The 20,348-nt window shown below is 53.3% G+C and overlaps 1 protein-coding gene across 2 annotated transcripts; it reads left to right on the top strand.

Annotated features, from left to right (window-relative positions):
• The first annotated feature begins 1,220 nt into the window (after positions 1–1,220).
• Positions 1,221–20,193, top strand: grin2da (glutamate receptor, ionotropic, N-methyl D-aspartate 2D, a). Of its 2 annotated transcripts, none has more exons than XM_088364585.1 (19): positions 1,221–1,607; positions 5,051–5,573; positions 6,056–6,193; positions 6,362–6,628; positions 7,630–7,817; positions 7,899–8,039; positions 9,038–9,152; positions 9,272–9,477; positions 9,820–9,988; positions 10,055–10,208; positions 10,802–10,927; positions 11,007–11,119; positions 11,760–11,876; positions 11,932–12,092; positions 12,210–12,279; positions 12,425–12,542; positions 12,666–12,727; positions 12,811–12,981; positions 13,826–20,193. In XM_088364585.1, the coding sequence occupies exons 1-19, from the start codon at positions 1,522–1,524 to the stop codon at positions 16,889–16,891; spliced, it is 5,991 nt and encodes a 1,996-aa protein (XP_088220711.1). In that variant the 5' UTR covers positions 1,221–1,521; the 3' UTR covers positions 16,892–20,193. The 2 variants fall into 2 exon arrangements, with proteins under 2 accessions (XP_088220711.1, XP_088220710.1); XM_088364584.1 differs by having other exon boundaries at positions 1,222–1,603.
• Positions 20,194–20,348: the final 155 nt, after the last annotated feature.

The raw sequence follows: 20,348 nt of genomic DNA, 5'->3' as shown, positions 1-20,348 counted from the left end.
AAAGGGAGACCAACAATACTATTGATTTTTTAAAATACTTTATTTAGATGTATTCTTTCACTGATTCTTCAAGATGATGTATTCTGTCAGAATGTTTGCCGTTTGATGTGATTTCGCCTCATTAGATAAACATATTTCATAAATCTGACCTGCAGGTGCTGAAGTGATGGAAACTATTATTCATAATAACAGTGTCGTATTTAATGAGAATCACTGATAGTAGTTTTTGGTGAAATCTTTTTTAAATGCTGTTAATAAATTCATTTGTTTTCAAAAAGCTTTTTTTGAATATCCATGCTTTACTACCTATTAAAAGTAACAACCTTTTATGCAATGACCTTTACATGTCATTTCTATGACTTCACACAAATACTACATCCATCTGCTCCTGGTTCGGCCCCCCGGACAAAATTTAGAACCCAATTCGGCCCGCAAATCATAAAGTTTGCCCACCCCTGGTTTAACCCCTCCAGGTACTGCTGAGATACTTTACTTCTTGTGGATGCATTTTTTGTAGTTGTTTCAGATGAATAGCATCAAAGATGCTGTTTTATTCTTGGGGAACACAATAATGTGGTAAATGCATTTGTTAAAATTTGTTGCATAAAATGGAAGATGGCCCAGTCGAGGGTGAGCATTTCCTCCTGCGGGCTCTCAAACAACAAAACAAGCTCGTGAGACATCGGCGCCTCAAGCCATCACACGCTGCCACCTTCAGGTGAGTTGAGGCGCTCCATGTGGGGCTTTGCCGCCCTCTTGTGGCATTAAGCGGGACGAGCGCATCATTTATATTTCAAAGTCGCAAAGCGATGACGTGAAGATGATTGAATGCCTAAAGCATCATCGCTACCCGTTCAAAGTACTCCTGGCTCCTCCTCCCTTAATGGCGTCTTTATTGGTGTTTAATTGCGCTCCTTTTCCCAGCGTTCCATCACGCTCGCTGCCATTACGCTAATTGAAGCCTCATTCGCTTGAAACTGTCCCGAAACCCCACGCATGATTTCCGAGAAAGCAAGTCGGGCTTTGGACCAAGCCTTAGGTTTCCAAGTCAGGGTTAAGGTTCCCCGGTAGGGTTCGAGTGGCCCGGCTTAGGGATGAAAAGGGTGCCTTGGAATGCTTGACTTTGGGCAGCGGCTGCGCGTGCGCGCGCGCGCGCGCGCGAGGAAGAGAGCTGCGGCGAGGCAGCGGTGGCAGCCTGGACGACTCACTTTGCATTCAACACGTGTAGCGGGCGGGCAGCAAGGGGAGGGGCCCAGCCGGAGAGAGAGGAAGGGAGAGAGACGTTGCTAGGCGACCTGGGTACATACTGAATGTTAAGCCCGCAAGCATCTAGGCGGGCAGGCGCATGGGCGAGCGCAAACACGCGCGCAGGCGGCAGCGGCGGCAGCAACATGTAGCCTAGCCCAAAAGCCCAGCCCAGCCCGGCCCGGCCCAGACCAGACCGGCGGACCTCGTCTTCCTCTCGGGGCCCGCGGACATACGTGTGCGTCATGGCGCCTCCGCGGGGATGACGAGCAAAGGATGTCCGGCGGAGAAATGACGGAAGGATGGAGTGAGAGAGCAGCGCCACGAGGAAGACAAGAGCAAGAGCCTCACGCGCACTGTGAGTACGTGCACACGCGCGCACACGCACATGCGCGCACGTCACCTGACGCCGGCTTTGCCCTTCATGCGCTCTTAGATGCATCTTTAACCCTTCTGCCACTGATGTGTGCGCGCGTGCGTGTTGCCAAGTTCCAGAGGTGTGACTCACTCACGTGGGACATTTGTCAAAACACGCACGAGCACACGTCACGCTACATGCACACGTACCATATCGTAGCTGTTGCGCATATGTCCTTCCAGCTTCCTGCAGCAGGGTCCCCCCCCACTCCATCATGGGGGGGGGAAAATACCCAAACTGATGATTGTAATAGCGATTCTCCGAAGGCCCATCTGCGAGTGAAGCCCCATGCAAAGCCTTCGCCTCGTTGCCGTTTACGTTTTCATATTGACGGGCTCCATTTTGTCACTCACTTTGGGGCATCACGGTGGTTGGTTAGCCGTTAGCACGTAGCATGTTAACCTCACGCAAGAGAGGCATGACTCTACATGACAATGTATGTTGTTTGTTCACCACCAACCGGTGACTGCTCCGTCGCTCGGTTTGATCGCCATTGACTGGCGACCGGTCCCGGTCGATCTTCCGAAGACCATTGTCGGGTTCCCTGTCAATCGTCTGAAGGCGATCGTCGGAGGCCCGATCGACGGCCCACGATCAATCGATTGTCCGCCGCACCCTGACTGACTGGTGACCCGCTCTTTGATTTCCTGACATTACCGGCGACCGGTCCGGGGCGCACCCCGCTCTCTCGCCCAAAGACGGCCGGGATCGGGCCGAGGCCGGAGACAAAGCCGACCGACGCTTTCACCGTTTTGTTTTGTGTGGATCACTTGAGTTGTTTTCTGATGTGAACCATTTCTTTGTATTTTGTTTTTCTTTGTCTTTGGTTTTCGTTCTTTCCTCATCCCTTCTTCTTCATTACCTCCCGTAATTACCGTCAGGCTGCGTCCCTCCATCTTTCCCGCCCTCCTCCACTCGTGTTGTGCCGCAGCCCGACGAGCAACACGTTTGACTTTTTCTTCTGCCCTCGGTCGCCATTCTTTGCGTCCTTTCCTTAGGCACTGCCGTGACGTTTCCTCCGATCCTCTTTGGCTGCTCCCGGCTGCCGTCTTCCTCTTCTCCTCCAGCCGCAATCTCTTCCTTGATCTTCTTCTCCTCGTGCATTTGTCTTCCTTGCTTCTCCTTAATCCCGTCTTCTTCCTTGAGCCATCATCCCTTCAATTCCTCTCCCCCATCTTCATCTTCCTCCCATTTGGCCTCATCTTCCTCACCCTTCCATGGATCTCCATGATGCCTTCTTTTTGCTCACCTCTCCCCCTCATCATCGGATGCTGCCCGCTCGCCTGTGTTTTTTCACGCCTCCCTCCTTCTCTTCATCTGCCCCCCCCCTTGCCCACTGCCTTTTTCCTGCTGTTATCGTTGCGCACGATCAGCCTTTGTGAATGGATGCCAGCGCGGAGTGAGATGAATGAGCCTAAACGTTTGCGCGCGCACGCACGTAGAGTGCAATCTGATGTAGGCGGGCAAAGGAAACATCTCAGTGTAGCTTGAGGGAGCCCAAACAGGAAATGAAGGCGGTTGAATGAGTGATGAAGAGGGATTGTTTTGCTCTTGCATGGTTTTGCAAATTACGGAGAGAACCTCCGTTCATCAGTTGCTCTCCAAACCTATCCAAGACAAGTGCTAATCTACGATGTAGACCATCCTCACATTTAATGGATGATCCACATTTCAAAGTTTGAAAAGACACTTTTGCAGCAAGCGGCCAGTCTCGACTTTCTAATTTCAGGCCAAGCGAGCTCAGTTGAGGACAGCTGATTTTCATTTTTTGCTTCTTAAGAACAAACAGGAAAAAAAATGCCTCCGGCGGTTTCCGAGGCTGTTGCCATGGCAACGCTTGTTGGCGGGACATGAGTGAGAGAAAGCGGCGAGTGTCTGCAAAATATTTCCCAAATATTGAAAGCTGGCGTCCCTGTCCATCTCGCGCTGTTTTCAGGTTTCTCCCGAGCGGGCCGCTGCCTCGTCCTCGCTAGCCAAACGACCTTGCGAGTCGGCTTCGGAGCGCACCGGCCCGGCCGGGGTCGGGCCTCGGATAATGACGCTAAATAATTCACGGCAGGGCCGCCAGGCGTCTAGGCTTGAAAATTGCCGGACTGATGTCTGATTTCAGTATTCAGTGACAGCGCGGTCCATTTGTGATATTCTTCTCACGCATCTTTTTTCATTCTCTTAAGAAAAAGTTTCCTCCGGGACCGCCGCAAGGGCCAAGTTCTCGTCTCGGCAGGCGAATCTCGCTCGCGTCCGCCGCTAGCTTTAGCTCATCCGGCTTGCCCACTTTTGAACTCTTTACCATCATAGTTCTTCGTCCTCGTTGTTGCTATGGCTGCCATTCTTACCATCACAGCGTACGAGCTTCTTGCTACCGCCGTTGTCGTTATCATCTTTGTCGCGCTGGTTGTTGTTGTGGCTATTTTCACAATTGCTTTGGTAATAGCATGCTAATGTTGCTAACATCTTTTGGCATTCTCTTTGCCGGTATCGGCCCTGATTATGGTGGTGTGCAAATATTTAAAATTCAAGCAGGAATAATAATACTTTCAAAAGGCGATTCATGATAAACAATTAACAGTTGAGAAAGGCCCAATATGAGAGGAACGATAAAGCCATACAAGAGGAACAGTAAGATAAAAAAGATGGAATATGGCAATCAAATGTGACTGATGCAAAGAACACGAGTACTGAAATGAGTCGGGGTGGCTGTCGTCATTCTAGCGAGCGCTAATGGATGCCATGCTGATGAATGACAGGACGTCGCAATTGGCCCCCTCCGCACACAATTCTGCAGCGAACGACACTGCCTATTAATGGCCGCCGCCTCTTGCTCGGCGTTTACAGCCGCCCGCTATCGAGCGGCCTTCTGCTCGTTTCTCGGCAATAACGAGCTGGCTCACAATTTGTGTGCGTGCTCTAGCGCCTGACCAAAAAAAGAAAAAGAATAACAACATGATGGAGGAGGAAGAGGAGGACATTTTAAGAAGGGACCGTCAAACTCAAGTCGTATAAAGAAGAATAAGTCTGTCAAAGGTCAAAAATGAGTTTGATGGAGTATAAATTCAAATGGCAAGGTGCCGACTCCTTGCTGATCACTGTGCATGTGCAATTGAGATCAAGCTGCTCTTCCGCCAATTCGGCCAGTCGGACTTGGGTTGCGGGCAGGCGGGCAAGCCGTTTGAATCATGGAGAAAAGTCAGAGCGATTGAGGCAAGCTTTATTCTCTCCATCTTTTCTTTTCTTGCCGTGTGGATTTGATTTTGAGCCTTTGGAGCGAGCGAGAGAGCGAGCAGATTCTCTTACGGATTTTTTTCTGCAGTTCCCGAACCTTCCCTGCACTAAGGCGCATGTTTGCCAATTACAGTTGTGCTGCATTTGACCCCCCACCCCCTGCAGGTTCTCGTCAGCTCTGTGGGTGAAAGCCGGTGAGCGGCGGTACCCCCCAACCCGAGAAGCGGCCCTCCGGCCCTGGCCGTCCCCCATGGCGGCGCCGCGGCCGGCTTCTCGCCTCTCGCTGCTGCTGGCTGTCCTGGCCTGCACAGGGCCCGCGCGGCCCTCGCCCCCCCTGCTGCTGCGGCCCCGGGAGAGAGAGAGGGACTCGGGTAGCGTCAACATCGCCGTGGTGCACTCTGGATCCTCCCTGCTCCCGCAGACAGCGGCGGCAGCGGGGGCCGGAGAGCCGGCGCCCGGACTCGGGAGCGGCCCGGGCGGCGGCCAAAGGGGCGTGAGTGACGCGGGTTCCCCGGCAGCGGCCGTAGCGTCCTCATTTGCCGCTGCTTCGTCGGTGTCGCTGCTAGTCGCCGAGATCGTGATGACGCCGTCTGGGCAGGCCACCGTCATCTACCTGAAGGTCAACGAGAGCAGCCCGGGGAGCCTCCTGCTGCAGCTGTGCGAGCTGCTCGCCACCACGCCGCTACAGGTACCAACGCCGCTGTGGCGGGAGAAGCAACATAGCGGGTGTCACTGCCGTTGTGACGAAAAGAGGCTGTGGTAGCCCCGCACGGACGTCCGTGATCCTCGCCGCTGAGCTTTTCACACGGCGTTTGTTATTAAATTACATCTCATTTGCATGTCGCCTTTGATGCTCATCTGCATATCAAGTGCTCTCGGGGGAGTGCTGAGCCGTCGGCGTCTATTTACACGGCTGGGTCGTCTCTTCACTTTGCATGATTCTTAAATTCGTCACAAGGCAAATACAAGTCATTTAATAAAAACACCGTGACACCTTTTCAGAAAACAAACGGCCGCATCGCTTGCCATATAACCGCTGCTTAGCGCTATGCTAACAATGCTAAAGGCCACGTACGGGCCAACAACCAGGCCAATCGGTGTGCACACCGTCTTCATCCATTGCCAAGAGCGACTGATATAAGCTTGTGTCTCTGCGACGTACTTTGTCAGGGTTTGGTTTTTGAGGAGGAGAGGCCGCCGCCCCCCAACCGCGCCCCGCTGGCCCCCATGCTGGAGTTCATCTCAGCCCAGACCGGCGTTCCCGTGCTGGCGGTGGGCGGAGGGGCGAGCCTGGGACGAGAGCCGCAGGTACCGAGCACGCCTCCCTTCATTTCCGTCCCCATTGCCAGACATTTCCATGTCAATCGAGCAATGAGGAGGAAATGAAGTCAGGAGGTCGGCCTTGAGAAAAGCACAATGGAAGGTGGCCGTCATTTATATTTGCTTTGGTGAGCTTGTCAACCGTGGGCCCGGCAGGAGAGCGGCTCCATCTACCTGCAGTTCACGTGCTCGACGGCGCTGCAGCTGGAGGTGATTTTCGAGGTGCTGGAGGAGTACGACTGGACGTCATTCTCTGTGGTCACTACCCGCCACCACGGTTACGAGGACTTCCTGGACATGGTGGAGGCCATGACGGACGGCTCCTTCATCGGCTGGGAGCGAAAAAGCGTGGTGGTCCTCAACATCACAGACGACCCTGGTGGCGCCCGCGCCAAACGTGTGCTCAAGGACCACGAGGCGCAGGTGAGCGACGGCCGGGCTGTTTTGAGAGAGCTTGAAAATGGAATTGCGAATTGTGCAAGGACCTCAATTGTCCTTGTGTTGCCTGGCACTTGTTTGGGAACGCTTTTTTAACCTAACATCTGGCTCTCTGACGGGTGCGCAGATGAAAAATAAAAATTAAGGGCTCCAAGGTGGATCCCTGAGGGATACCCTTGAGTTGAGCCCAACACCCGCTTGCGTTTGAGATATTTCTAGTTGCTATCTTCATTTTCTTTTACAGTAAAACCTGTAAAATATAGCAGCAGACCCATTGTTGATGTGAGCCAAGTGCATCACAAAAAAAGTTTTAGAGCCTATTGAGTGAAACCAGAATGTCTCACGGTTCGCTCGCGTGTCAACTTGCTGTATTTGATTCAAATCTCTCTGGCGTCGTTTCATTTTGTTGCAAGTGACCCCCGAATGCGTCACGATGCTTTCGAGCGTCGCTTTACTCTAAACGAGTCTCTTCTGTGTCATTTCACTTATTAGCAAGTGGCACCCCAATGCAGCACGGTGCTTTCAAGCGTCACTGAAAGAATTCTCTCATTTTCCAGCAAATGGAAGTTTAATGGATTGCGATGCATTCGTGTCTCGTGGATATGAGGATAACCTGAAAATTTGTTGAGTCCAGTCGTCATTTCAGTCCCTAGTGGTACCTGAATGCAGCGCGGTGCTTTCAGGTGTCTCCGTATTTGAAATGGCTCTCATTTCCCAGCAAGTGGAGTGAGCTTGAGTGTGATGCATTGTGATCCTTGCAAGTGTCACTGGAAGTCAAACAAATCCCTCCAGTGTCATTTGGTTTTGCAGCAAGCGAAGGCGGCTCGGCGTGGCGCCTCTCAGTATTTGAAACAAATCTGCCTTTGCAGGTGCCGTGTAACCTGAATGTGCCCAAACAATTTTGGATCTAGGATGACTTCATTTTCTCGCAAGCAAGCTGCTTTTACGTGTGTCCCCCCCCCCACATCCCTGTTTGTGTGCCGCAGGTGCGCCTGCTGTACTGTTCGCTGGAGGAGGCGGAGCTTGTGTTCCGAGCGGCCTGGGCGTCGGGCCAGGCAGGCCCCAGTCACATGTGGTTCGCCGTGGGCCCGGCGCTATCCGGCCTGGGTCTGGAGGGGCTGCCCAAGGCCTTGTTCGCCATCCGACCTCAGGGATGGAGAGACGAGCCTCGCAGGTGCTTGCTTTGAAAACGACACGAGTGAGAAATACATTCCGCGAAGACAAACGGCGTCTATGCGTCTGTCGGCCCCTGCAGGCGCATCGCCAAGGGCGTGTCGGTTCTGACCCACGGCGCCACGGCGCTACGGCGCGACCTGGGCGCCGCCGGTCGGGCTCTCTACACCGGAAACTGCCAGAGCGATGGCAACCGCACGCAGCGGGTGGCTGACAGAATCAGGTGAGGCAAAAGAGGCAAATTTGTCTTTTTCGTAGTTTTTAATCCAAAAATCGCCAAGAAATGCGCCATCGTCTTCGTCTAGCGTCAGTGGTGTAGTAGTAGCCTGAAGTGGCAGCCGCCTGCCAGAGTCGTCGGCCCGTGAGCCGCGTGCTGCTTCAACTAGTAACCTCACGGAGAAGCTGCTGTCGTACGTTCTGACAAAACATCACACTCGTGTTTAATGACACGTCGGCGTGTCGCCTAGCAACCGGCCACTCAGTCGCCTGTGTGTTTGGTTGGTGGCTCGCTTGTTTCTATGACTTTTGAAGTTGTCATGGTGATGCAAAATCTTGGCTCAGAAGATGCTGGCGCACACAGATGAAGACTTTCATTTAGATGCTTGGAGACGTGCACATGCTGATGCAGAGAAACACACATACTGTACACACGCACACAGAAACATACACCGCAGGCGCAGTAACACACACAGCGGGGGTATTAGAAATGTCTCGCGGCGACTGGCAAGAATCGAGCTCCATTTTGCAGTTGAATCTTTGATGAGACACTAAAATGTTTCAACACAACAAGGAACATGAAAGACTCCAGCGAGGTGACAAACCGGACACACTAATTTCTCCCTCACCTCCCGCATCCGCTGGCCGGCGCGTTGCCACGGCAACCTTTCCCGCTGGCCGCCGCTCGTGCTCATGCTGGATATGGAGCCGGTTTATTTACAAGTGCAATAAGAAGCGCACGCGGCGCACGCGTCAAACAGTCGAATGTTCCCGTCACGCTTGCTGGTGCGTGCTTGTCACTAATTGGATGAAGGCGGGCGCGAGTCACATCTGTGCATGTCACGTGGAAGTGAAGGATCAAAGCAGCCGGGGGGGCGGATAGTGCTAACATTTATGCTAACAAGTGTGTTTACATAATACTGCATGTTTGTTAGTGTGCACAATCGCTTCAAAGAGATTGTCCGTGACGTATTTTGGAACAATGAAGGTGAACTTGGGTTGCAGGTACTTCACCAACATCTCCATCGGGGGGCGCGACTACTCCTTCAACGACGACGGCTACCTGTCCAATCCGCTGCTGGAAGTCATCTCGTACAACAACGGACGCGGCTGGGAGGAGGTCAGTGCCACTGCCGCTGCAGCGCCGGCGGGCTCGCAGGCGCACATTTCGCGCCCCCTTAAAACGAGGGCGGGCTAACGCTCGGCTAAGGCGCGGCGTTGCGCGTGTTTGCGTGTCAGGTGGGCTGGTGGGAGAATGGCCACCTGCATCTGCGCGACCACCCGTGGTCACGCTACGGCCCGTTCCTCAAGCCGCTAGACGATGCCCAGCACCTGCGAGTGGTCACGCTGGAAGAGAGACCCTTCGTCATCGTGGAGCCCGCCGACCCGGGGACCAGCTCCTGCATTCGTGACTCGGTGCCCTGCCGTATGCCGCCCAACTCCAGGTAAGTTCGAGATAAGCTACCTCCTGGCAGCACGCGACCTGGCTGGCCAATGGCAGATAAGAAGTCTGTCCTCCATCAATTTGATTGGCCAAGAGGGGACGCATCTGCACTTTTCAATTCACATGTGCATTGCATTTTCGCTCCTTTCGCTTTCATTTGATGCCATGGTCTTTTTCGAAGTTGCCTTCGAGTCAGGCCTTGTGGTGTCGCTAGGCGACAAGACATACTCTCGGACAGGCGTCAAAAGCCAACCTTGAGAACTCTGGACATATTGGAAAAGAAATTGAAACCTTGGCACGCATTCCCGGCGGGCCGTCTCTCCAAATGGGTTTTTGCTCGCAGCCTGCCGGCGGAAGGCGCCTCTCCCACAAAGCATTGCTGTAAAGGCTTCTGCATCGACGTCCTTAAGAGGCTAGCCACGATCGTTGGCTTCACCTACGACCTCTACCTGGTCACCAACGGGCGCCACGGCAAGAACATCGACGGCGAGTGGAACGGCATGGTGGGCGAGGTCGGTTGGCCCGTTGGAGCCGTCTAACCGCACGTGTTCTCCATCTGAGGCTCGGGGTTTCCGCAGGTGGTGTCCGACAGAGCCGACATGGCCATCGGTTCGCTCACCATCAACGAGGAGCGCTCGGAGGTCGTGGAGTTTTCCGTACCCTTCGTGGAGACGGGCATCAGCGTGATGGTTTCCCGTAGCAACGGCACCGTGTCGCCGTCCGCCTTTCTCGGTGAGTGACGATCCTCTCGTTCGAATGCATCCTACCTCACTGGCACCATGTTGTCATATCGAAAAAAGGTCATGGTACCAATCTGAGAAAAAAAATCTAATATTACATTCTGCTAGATAATGAACATCATAAATATTAAAGCCATCACTGAGTTGGTGTAAACATCACTGCTAATGAGTCATTTTACGAGGCTCGTTCATCATAAAAATGTAAATTAAATAAACAACACTGTATGAAATCAAGCGAGGTCAATATTTACAAGTCATCTCCCAGACGGCAAACGTCTCCGATAACAACAATGTCAATCAAGTGTAACTACCAAGCTTTTTATGACTTCATCCCTGCTGAGCGTCACTGTCACTGTCACACACACACATACACACACACCCTCACACAGACTGGCTTACCGCTGCGTCTCCACAGTGGCATTTGATCCGATTCGAGCCGAGCGGAATCCTTCCCCCGTTGGACAAATCTCTCCGACAACTTGAGGGATTTCTGCTTCGAGAAGTCCTCTTGCAAACATGCACACGCATTTCCTGAAGCGGCCCGTTGCTCACGCGGTGCCGCCTTGTTGTTGTTTGTTGTTGCAGAGCCCTACAGTCCGGCCGTCTGGGTGATGATGTTCGTCATGTGTCTGTCGGTGGTGGCCGTCACCGTCTTCATCTTTGAGTTCTTCAGCCCGGTCGGTTACAACCGCAGTCTGCAGAGCGCCAAAAGTAAGAGTGCCGGATGTTTAATTTCTGGAGCCGTGTGCTCTTCAAGGCCGCTTGTCTCAGGTGACCTCTGTTGTGTCAGAGTTGGGCGGCTCCAAGTTCACCATCGGCAAGTCGGTTTGGCTCCTGTGGGCGCTGGTCTTCAACAACTCTGTGCCGGTGGAGAACCCGCGAGGAACCACCAGCAAAATCATGGTCAGTATCCCCCACCCCCTCCCCATTGAGTTTGTTGATTGCGCTGATTTTCAACTGGCAAGTCAGCGGCGTTGATGAGGACCAGCATGGGGGAAACCAGCTGGTCTCATTTGCTTGAGAGCATTTAAACAATCAGATGGAGCACTTGGCCAAAAGCAGGTCACAGCAGGCAACTTTTGATTGTTGCGTGTCAGATAAATATTACTTTGGTGGCGCTCAGCTGCAGCCTCTGCGCCAAAACCTGGACTGGCTGCCAGTCAATGAATTCCACCTCCATTCTTCAATGTGGTCGTGAGATGGAGAACGATGGGCCAGGTCCCCGCCCCGCTCTGTGACATCACTCGGCCATGATGCAACTCTGTGTAACACGGATGGTGTCACACCGCGATGTCGTCTGGCCCGGAGCCGAACCAAGTCGGTCCGCTCCGGCCGGCTCACGTCAAAATGAGCGTGTTGTTTGCGCCGCTGCTCTTCTTGGCGTGGCTCTACATCAGCCTGATCGGTTACCTGCTGTGCATCCTCACCTTCTCCCTCGTCCGCGAGATCTTCTACTTATAGACGGGAATCAGGATACCGCCGAGCTCCGCCCACCCGCCGTCCGTCCAGATTTGAAATTCAGCCCTCCCGGCCGTCCCCGCAGGTCCTGGTGTGGGCCTTCTTCGCCGTCATCTTCTTGGCGTCCTACACCGCCAACCTGGCCGCCTTCATGATCCAGGAGGAGTACATCGACACTGTGTCGGGACTCTCCGACAAAAAGGTAAAGTCGAGCGTCATCAAAACGATCCGCCGATTCCAATGTTTTTTTTGTGCAGTTCCAGCAGCCCACCGAGCAGTACCCGCCCCTTCGCTTCGGCACGGTGCCCAATGGCAGCACGGAGGAGAACATCCGCTCCAACTATCCCAACATGCACCAATACATGATCCGCAACAACCAGAAGGGTGTGGAGGAAGCCATCGACAACCTGAAGACGGGGTGAGTCGCCAACACCGCCGCCGGGAAGAATTGAAGAGCAACTGCAAGGCTGACTATCTCAGTGGAGGGGTTTGTTCATCCACGTTTGTTTCTTTGTGGTTTTGTGTGTCGCTGCAGTAAACTGGACGCTTTCATCTACGACGCTGCTGTGCTCAACTACATGGCCAGGAAGGACGAAGGCTGCAAGGTGAGCAGCAAACCAATTGAGTGACCAAAGCCCAGCCAACCATCAAAGCCACCTTGTAGCTCCATCATGGTTCATCCCTGGAAAAATAAAGATGCTTGAGCACGCCACGCAGAGCTCTGATCTTGTGCCCATTTGTCCCGGCAAGGTGATGACCATCGGCTCCGGCAAAGTCTTTGCCACCACCGGCTACGGCATCGCTCTCCACAAGAACTCCCGATGGAAGAGACCGCTGGACCTGGCACTCTTGCAGCTGGTGGGAGACGGTACGGGACATGGTGTCGGGCGACCAAAATTGACGCAAGATTATTAACACCCAGATCAATTAGCGTTGAAATAGGGCGAGACGTCCTTTGATTGAGCTCATGTTCTCCGTGTGTGTCTTGTAGACGAAATTGACATGTTGGAGCGTCTTTGGTTGTCGGGAATTTGCCACAACGACAAGATTGAGGTACGACGTTGCCATTTTTAAAATGCATGTTGAAAATTTGGTCTTGCGGGGGTCAGTAGTGAAGTGTGTACTTGGCGACGCAGGTGATGAGCAGCAAGCTGGACATCGACAACATGGCGGGCGTCTTCTACATGCTGCTGGTGGCCATGGGCCTCAGCCTGCTGGTCTTTGCCTGGGAGCATCTGGTCTACTGGAAGCTTCGGCATTGCATCAAGCGCTCGGGCGGCATGGACTTCCTGCTGGCGCTCAGCAGGGTGAGACCTCACATGCGCACACACCTCTCAATCTGTCTTCATGCCGTAAGCTTGACTGCTACTTCTGCGACGGTCAACCATCTGTCTATTTTGGGTTGTGTGTGTCAAAGACCAAATTTGAAAGGAGCTAATTGGTGCTAAGCTCTCATCTCCGTCCCAATTCGTGCCAAAACCAGTTGCAGGATGTCCTGACCTCCTCTTGCTGTCTGTCCTCAAGCCAGATTTGCTTTTGAACATTCATCACGTCCATCTGCTGCAAAGTAGCTTGAACTTTAAACGGATGTTCCCCTCGGACGCTTGCGGTGTCTCCATCGGTGCTGATTTATGAACCGCTTTGGTGCTCTGAGGCTTCAGGGGCTCTGGCTCATGTAAATACGTTTGTTCCTCATTAGTCGGAGCCCGTCAAGTGAGCGGCATGCAGCACAGCTGCGCTCCCTTTCGGTGAAGGTGACACTCAAGTCGTCCTCCAGCTAAGCGCAAGCGCCACTCCTCATTAGCCGCGGCATTTTGAGAATGATTAAAGCTGCGAGCAAAGACGAAAACTTTCCAGTCGAAGTTTGTCAAAAAGTAGGAGCCCAGAAATGTCTGCTACAAGCCAAAATTAGACCCAAATGTCCACACGATGTCTTGGTAGCTTGAGTTTTCGGGCCTCCAAAAAGACCATCTCCACGTCACAGCAACAGCAAATAAAAACATCATGTATCGCGTGCTTGCTTGAACGTCTCCACGGTGGAAGCCAATCGGGGACTCGCACTCTGTTTCAATTTCACAGCGCACTTAGCGGCGGGCGAGATGGTCTTTCTGGCTCTGTTTGACGCTCTCGTCTGGCTTCTGTCTCCACAAGGGAATGTACAGCTGCTGTCAGTTTGAGGACGAGACGGCACCGGGAAGCGGGAAGAGTTCTCTGCCGCAGTACCACGCGGTTCCCACCGTGGCCCAGCAACACTTGGTGACTGCCACAGTCAACAACACCGCCGCCATCACCATGGTGCAGCCGCAACAGCAACAGCAGCCGGCGCCCAAGCACATCCCAAAGCAGCCACAGGGTCAGACGTACGCCGGCGTGCTCCCAGGATCGCCGCCCCCTGCTGGACACTCAGCCATGGCGCTGGGACCGTCGAACAGCCCCCTCTTTGAAGGCCCCATGCCGTGCTCCACCTTTCTGCCTCGCCATGACCGCAGACTGGCCGTGGTGGATCGCTGGAACCGGCCCAAGCCCGAGAAGGTCCTGAGTGGCAGCAGCAGTGCCAGCCTGGGTATCGGGGGTATCGCAGGAGGCATTACTGAACTCCAGGCCCAGCAGCAGTACCAGCAGAACCTGGGGAAACACTGGAAATTGCAAGGAGCGGGTGACAGTGGGCTGGATGAGTACAAGCGCTACTACGGTCCTATAGATCCGGAGGGGCTCGGAGCTAACTCGGACCAGCAGGTCGGGGGCAGCCAGCAGACTCCCAAAGGTAATCCCAGAGGCCCCAAATCCGCCGGCATGTCCAGGCCACCTTCCAAAGGATCCGGAGCCTTAATCGGCAAGCCGCCGCCTCCGCTGCCTTCCTCGCCACGGAGGCCCCCTTTCTGGCGGCGTGGAAGTCTTGCTCAGACGAGGAGGAAGAGCTCCGGGGGCCCCCTGTATGAGAACATCCTGCCTCTGGGGAGAAGAGGAGGCGGCAGGTACGGAGCAGGTGATCTCATGGGAAGGAGGGGGCGGCGTGCTCCTCCCCTACCTCCTCTGCCAGTCCCCCTTTGTTCCCCGACGCATACCCCAACCACTCCCTCGTCACCATGCCGGTTCTACTCTACCTGCTCCAGCGCCTCGTCATCGTCGTCCTCGTCCACGTCTTCCTCGTCCTCCTCGTCCTCCTCCGCCTCGGTCTCTCGCTCGGATTCTCCTTCTTCTTGCTCCAGTGACAGCTCCTACAACTCCTCCTTGAGCTTTCGCTATCGTGCCGGAGACCGGGAATTCACAGTGGAGGACGAGTATGACTCGGATCTGCTGACGGAAGAGTCCAGTCTCCTCCTGGGCTCGCGCCGGAAGATCCGTTGCCGTCGCATGTCGTCGCGCTCGCTGCCGTGCAGTCCACCGCCGCCCGTCCCGCCGCGTAAGCCGCGCCCACAGAGAGACGATGGGCGAGAGCGCAGGAGCAGCCAGCTGGCGCAGTTACAAGAGTGGTGGGCATCATGGGGTGACAGAGAAAGGGGTCGCTCGGGGACAACCAACCCCAGAGGTGTTAGAGAAGACAAAAGGGAGCGAAAAGAGCGGGAACGTGAGAACAAGCGCAGGAAGAAGGGAAGAAAAAAGAAGCGCGAAGAAAGGGAGCGAGAAAGGGAGCGAAAGCGACGCAAAGCCAAGAAGAAGAAAAAGAAAGATGAAAAGCTAAGGAAGAGGGAGAGAAAAAAGTCAGACCAGGAGGGAAGAGATCCTGACAAGCGAGAGGAGGCCAAACCGGGAACACCGGACTACCCGTCGTACCTTCACCTGAAAGGGGAGTCCTTTGGCAAAAAGAGCGAGAGCTCTGTCAGGAGCTATGGTTGGAACATTCCAGCCGAGGATGAGAGGAAGGCCAGAGAAGAAAAAGAGCGAGAGGATGGCAAGGAAAGCCGAGCGGCCGAGAGGCAGCACAGGCGCAGGAACAGCAAACACTATCAGTCCTCCAGCAATAAGCCGTCCACATCTGTTAAGTTCTGGGCAGGGAACCTCTCCTCTGACACCATCCCATCGGCCTTCCTGCCCCTCTTGCCCGTCGGATCCAAAAGGAGAAAGAGCAAAAGCTCCGACAGGGATGTGGTTGGAATTGAAGGAGAGAGAAAGCCGCTGCTGGGTCGGAATGGGAGAGGTGAGATTCCTCCTAAGGAAGGTTTATCCTTCCATGCGTGGGAGTCGGATCTGGAGGAAGACGAAGAGTCTGAGCGAGAGCGACGGAAAGGCGAGTATGCCAAGAGGCAAGGCGGGACCATCTCGGATGAGGACGGAGACCGGGATAAGGGTGCGGGGATATATTCGGACGACGAGGGCTCTTCAGGCGAGTTTGGCAAGTTTGAGAGGTACTGGGATGATCACGATGACACAGCAGTGGGCGGGATTGGAGGAGGGGGCTGGTTTTTTAGCACCTACCCCTCCAGGGACAAAGCGGGCAGCGTCAACAGCAGGGACGACTTGTTCCTGGAACGAGGGGAGAGGTGGGGGGCCGGGGAAAGTGCTTGGGCATGGGGCTCGCGGCGCCCGCCCTCTCCGCTCGCGCCGCCCCCGCCTCGACGCTACTGGTCGGTGGACAAGCTTCACATCCAGGATGAGAAGAAGACCAAGCGACGGTCCAAGGACAAAACAAGAGGACCCGCTGCTTGTTCTTCCTGCCTCTCACCCGGACATTATCCGAATGTCCGTTCTTCCAAGTGGGCTGGCATCACCTCACGCAGCCAAGAAGAGCTTTACCATCACCGCCAGAGCTTCAGCAGCACCTCAAAGCCCAAACACGACTCATCGTCGTCCTCCAAGCCGGATCGCTCGCAGAACCCCACCTCCAAATGTGGAAGCCAGCTCAGCCTAAGCATCCAGCAGCGGACACAAAGATCGGAGAGAGGAAGACTTCCTTCCCCGCCTTCCGCCCTCATGCCCAACTTGCCAAGCCCCCTCCCCGCGCTTCCAGCGCCTCCATCCTCTGCTCACCCGATCCATGCTCCTCCACTGACATCCTCCTCCTCCTCTGTGTCCTCACCCTCGGTGGTATCGTCCATCCCGGGCGCCACGCGGCCTTCCTCCGTAGCTTCGGCCAGTGCCAAATTGCAGTACCAGAGGCTGCGCTCGGTTCCTCCGCCCCAAAGGTTTCCTCAGTCCCCTCACGTGCCCCTCAAAGCCAAGGCCCTCTGCTCCCGGAGGGGCTCGGCCCATTTCTCCAGCGTGGAGAGTGAGGTCTGAGGCTATCTCCATCGCTGCCCACTCACTCTCCACTCCGAGTCCTTTTTCCTGAGGCTCTGCACAAAACGACCACAACTTTGAACAAGTCGTTTGGAGGGAAACGGACGCCAACTTCCCACGTGATCGGAAGCGGGGCGATCAACCTTTGGAGACTTGCTGGCTACAGACAGCAAAGGGCTTTGGGTGTCGGAGCAGACGAGTAATTTTGAGGGCTCAGGAACTTTTGTGGTATGCCCGCTGCTCCTGCAAGCCTGTAGCGCTCCTCACCACGCTTGTTTTTTTCCCCTCTCTCGACAAAGACCCACTTTCCCTTTTCCCTTAAGAACTGTTTACATCCCCGCAGAACTGTGACACCCAGCGGGGGCACCTCCCCCCCAAACGATAAAAAAAAAAAAAAAAAAAAGGAGGCTGACGTGTCCCATTTTGAGTTTGTGTTGTCATTCTTCAAGAACTTTGTCGAGCTTTCCTCCTTCTCGCGGCGCTTCGTGTGTGTCTGCTTTTTTGTCTTTGTAGTCCTGACAACAGGGTAAGTCAACTGTGACTGACAGACTGCTGGCCTAATGCAAAGCTGAGTGCCAAACTCCACATCAATTTGTACCGACCGCCTTTGCGACGCCGTCATACGCACACGAAAGGGCACACAGACGCTTATGCGCTCGGATCAATGTCTTTTTGTTTTTTCTTTCCAGAGCAATACATTGAATTTTTCGACGCCTTTGCGTTATTCGTGTCGTCGTCGTCAATGTGGATCTATATACGTATATCTATATATCGAGAAATGTATTGAGTCGAATACGATGTAAGCACTGTGCCATACGACCCGTGGAACATTCCGTCGACTACCTAGCGCAAGAACGGCAGCAGATGCCCCGTCCGCTAACTCCAATTGACCGAATGTATTGTGGACAGTTCACACATTTGATGGTGGCATCAACTTTCAAGTACGCTCACCTCAATGAGGCGTTTTTTCTTTCTTTCTCAAGAACAAGAAACAGCTACCCCCATCCATAAATGTAGCCCTTTAGCTAACCCTAAAATTCCCTTGGCCCTAAAGCAAATGAACGCTAGCTACCACTTGGGAAAGTTTCCAAACATGTTCCCATCTGAAGGTTAGCATCGCATCCAGCATGGCAACGAGTGTCTCTTTTGCAAACTGGTGCTACACATGTTGGACCCAGGCCATGGGTCGTTGCAGGGAAATGTGCAAGTGTAGCTAACTCTGTGTGTGTGTGTGTGTGTGTGTGTGTGTGTGTGTGTGTGTGTGTGTGTGTGTGTGTGTGTGTGTGTGTGTGTGTGTGTGTGTGTGCGTGCGTGCGTGTGTGTGTGTGTCTGTGTGTGATTTGGATTGGTTAACCGTCGTTCTAATGTCAAAAGAGACAGTGCCTATGTTGGATGCTAGCTTTGGCGAAAATGTGCAGCGTAGCAGGGTGCAAGCAGCACAGCAGCACCTCCTCCTGTTGTGCATTCCAAAAAAAACTCTCACCTCGGAAATAAGTTTTTACTTTTTACTTGCCAATGAGCTGACACCAGCAGCCAAACTCCGGAAACAAATAAGAATTCATGCCGCTAGCTGCTAGCTGCCAGCCTGCCGCCGTTGACTTTTCGTGGACACGAGCGGAGTGCCAACGTGGTCGTCCCATTTTCAGCTTGCCTAAAACTGCATCTGAGCCATTATTTACACCAACCAGAAGAGACTTTAGTTTTTTTGAAAAACATTTCAGAGTCGATCTGCCTTTTCGCTAACGAGCTAAATCTTCTTCTATATACCTACTAACAAGTCATCTATCCGTGTTTGTGCTAGTGGGTCGCGTTAACAATCTTCTTGTTTTTCCCTCTTCCGGTTTCTGAAATGGCCAAACCCAGACCTCCGCCAAGGCCTTAACAATCACATTGTACAACTTCAGAGAACATTGTCTGGGAAAAAGAATGCTGTGGTTGAGTGCTCAGCTCTTCCACCTCGTAGTTCCGGGCTGGAATCTGGGCTCGGGCTTTGCTTTGTGGACTTTGTTAGTTCTCCCCTTGCTCGCGTGCGTTCCCCCTGGGTACGCCGGCTTCCAAAGAACTCTCAAATGTCGTCTTTGTTGTACCTGGGTGTGAATGTGACTGGTGACCGGGTCGGGGCGTACCCCCGCCCTTCGTCATCTGTGACACGTATGAGAAGATGCGTTTGAGAAAAGGGATAAATGGTGTCCTCATAGTTGACACCTCTTCCTTGGCGGAGGTATCTGGAGGAACCCAAATGGTAAAGTAAGTTAATTTGTGTTGGCTGGTCTTGTTTATCTTCTGTCCACGGTGTGTTCTGCTTCTGTGGCTTTCAAAAGAAGAATCTGTGTGCAATATGTGTTGCTCTAAATATCTAATATCTCTATTTAAGTCCTATCTGCTCTCAGTTTGACTCTGCGTCTTTTGTCCTCGTCCGGACCCCAGCCTCCCCGAGCCCCCCCGCCGGTCCCGCGCTCACAGAGACCGCCATCTAACTGTCATCGCTCGCCTCTGTGAGCCAACATGGAGAGGCTCCGACTTAGTGACGGTGTGGCGGCGGGGAGGGATGCGCCAGTGTCTTATGACCGTGTCACTGTAGCGGCGCTGGCGAGCGTTTGTCTACCTAGAGGGGCCTTCTTTCTCTTTGCTTCTTGGCCTACGCGTGACTTCACCGACACGCTGCTTTCTAAGCGCTCCCGTGTGTGTGCGTGTGTGCACTTGTGTGTGTACATGCTTGTGTGTTGGTTTATTGTGTCCCAGACCTCATAAGACCCCCGCTCGCCCTTGTGGGCCTCGCGAGGATCTCTCTGACACCATGTAGCAAGCAGGCTTCTTTGCAAGATGATGATGACTGGGAGTGTACAGTTCCAGTAAGAAGTATTTTTTGGGAGAAACTATGAACATATTCACATTCATCTTGGATTTTTGCAACTCTCGCCTTGACAAAAGATAAACACTGTTTTACATCTTGACAAAGATCATGTGATGTGTGAAGGGGGGGGGCAGCCAGGGCAAGTTTCATGCCAAACGATTGTTACAATGTCTTTAGAAAAAGAAGCCAAATGTATCATAGCGTGGAGACACACACACACACACGCACACACAGGCACACACACACGTACACACACTAAAGTATCTGCATGCCCTGGTATTAACTCTTTGAGCCTTCAGTTGGAAACCACCCTGCAGCCAAACACTGTACAAGCTAATGCAAGCAAGTTTTGCTCCACAGTTGTCATGCACACACGCACACACGCACGTGATGGTGATGGAGGAGGGCAGATGATTTTAATAAAGAATTATAAACTAAAGTAAAAGCATTGAATGGGTTTGTTTAAAAGTCATTTCCACCTTATGGGAGATTGGATTATTTATTTCCAACAGTCTCTCGTGTGTGTTTTGGCTGCCTTGCTGCAGTCATTTTTTTTTTTTTTAACTTAACACACTATACATGGTTACTTTTTTTTTTTTTTAT

The sequence above is a fragment of the Syngnathus floridae genome, chromosome 21 (genome assembly GCF_059516105.1).
Source record: "Syngnathus floridae isolate MCC-2025c chromosome 21, RoL_Sflo_1.0, whole genome shotgun sequence".
Taxonomy (NCBI): Eukaryota; Metazoa; Chordata; class Actinopteri; order Syngnathiformes; family Syngnathidae; genus Syngnathus; species Syngnathus floridae.
The sequence above is the reverse complement of the archived record's forward strand: the minus strand, read 5'-3'. Positions and strand labels throughout refer to the sequence as shown.

Coding starts and splice junctions, on each gene's coding strand:
- grin2da (XM_088364585.1), top strand. CDS start 1,522: ATGTCCGGCGGAGAAATGACGGAAGGATGGAGTGAGAGAGCAGCGCCA. Junction 9,153..9,271: donor ACGGACGCGGCTGGGAGGAG/GTCAGTGCCACT, acceptor TTTGCGTGTCAG/GTGGGCTGGTGGGAGAATGG. Junction 9,989..10,054: donor GGAACGGCATGGTGGGCGAG/GTCGGTTGGCCC, acceptor GGGTTTCCGCAG/GTGGTGTCCGACAGAGCCGA.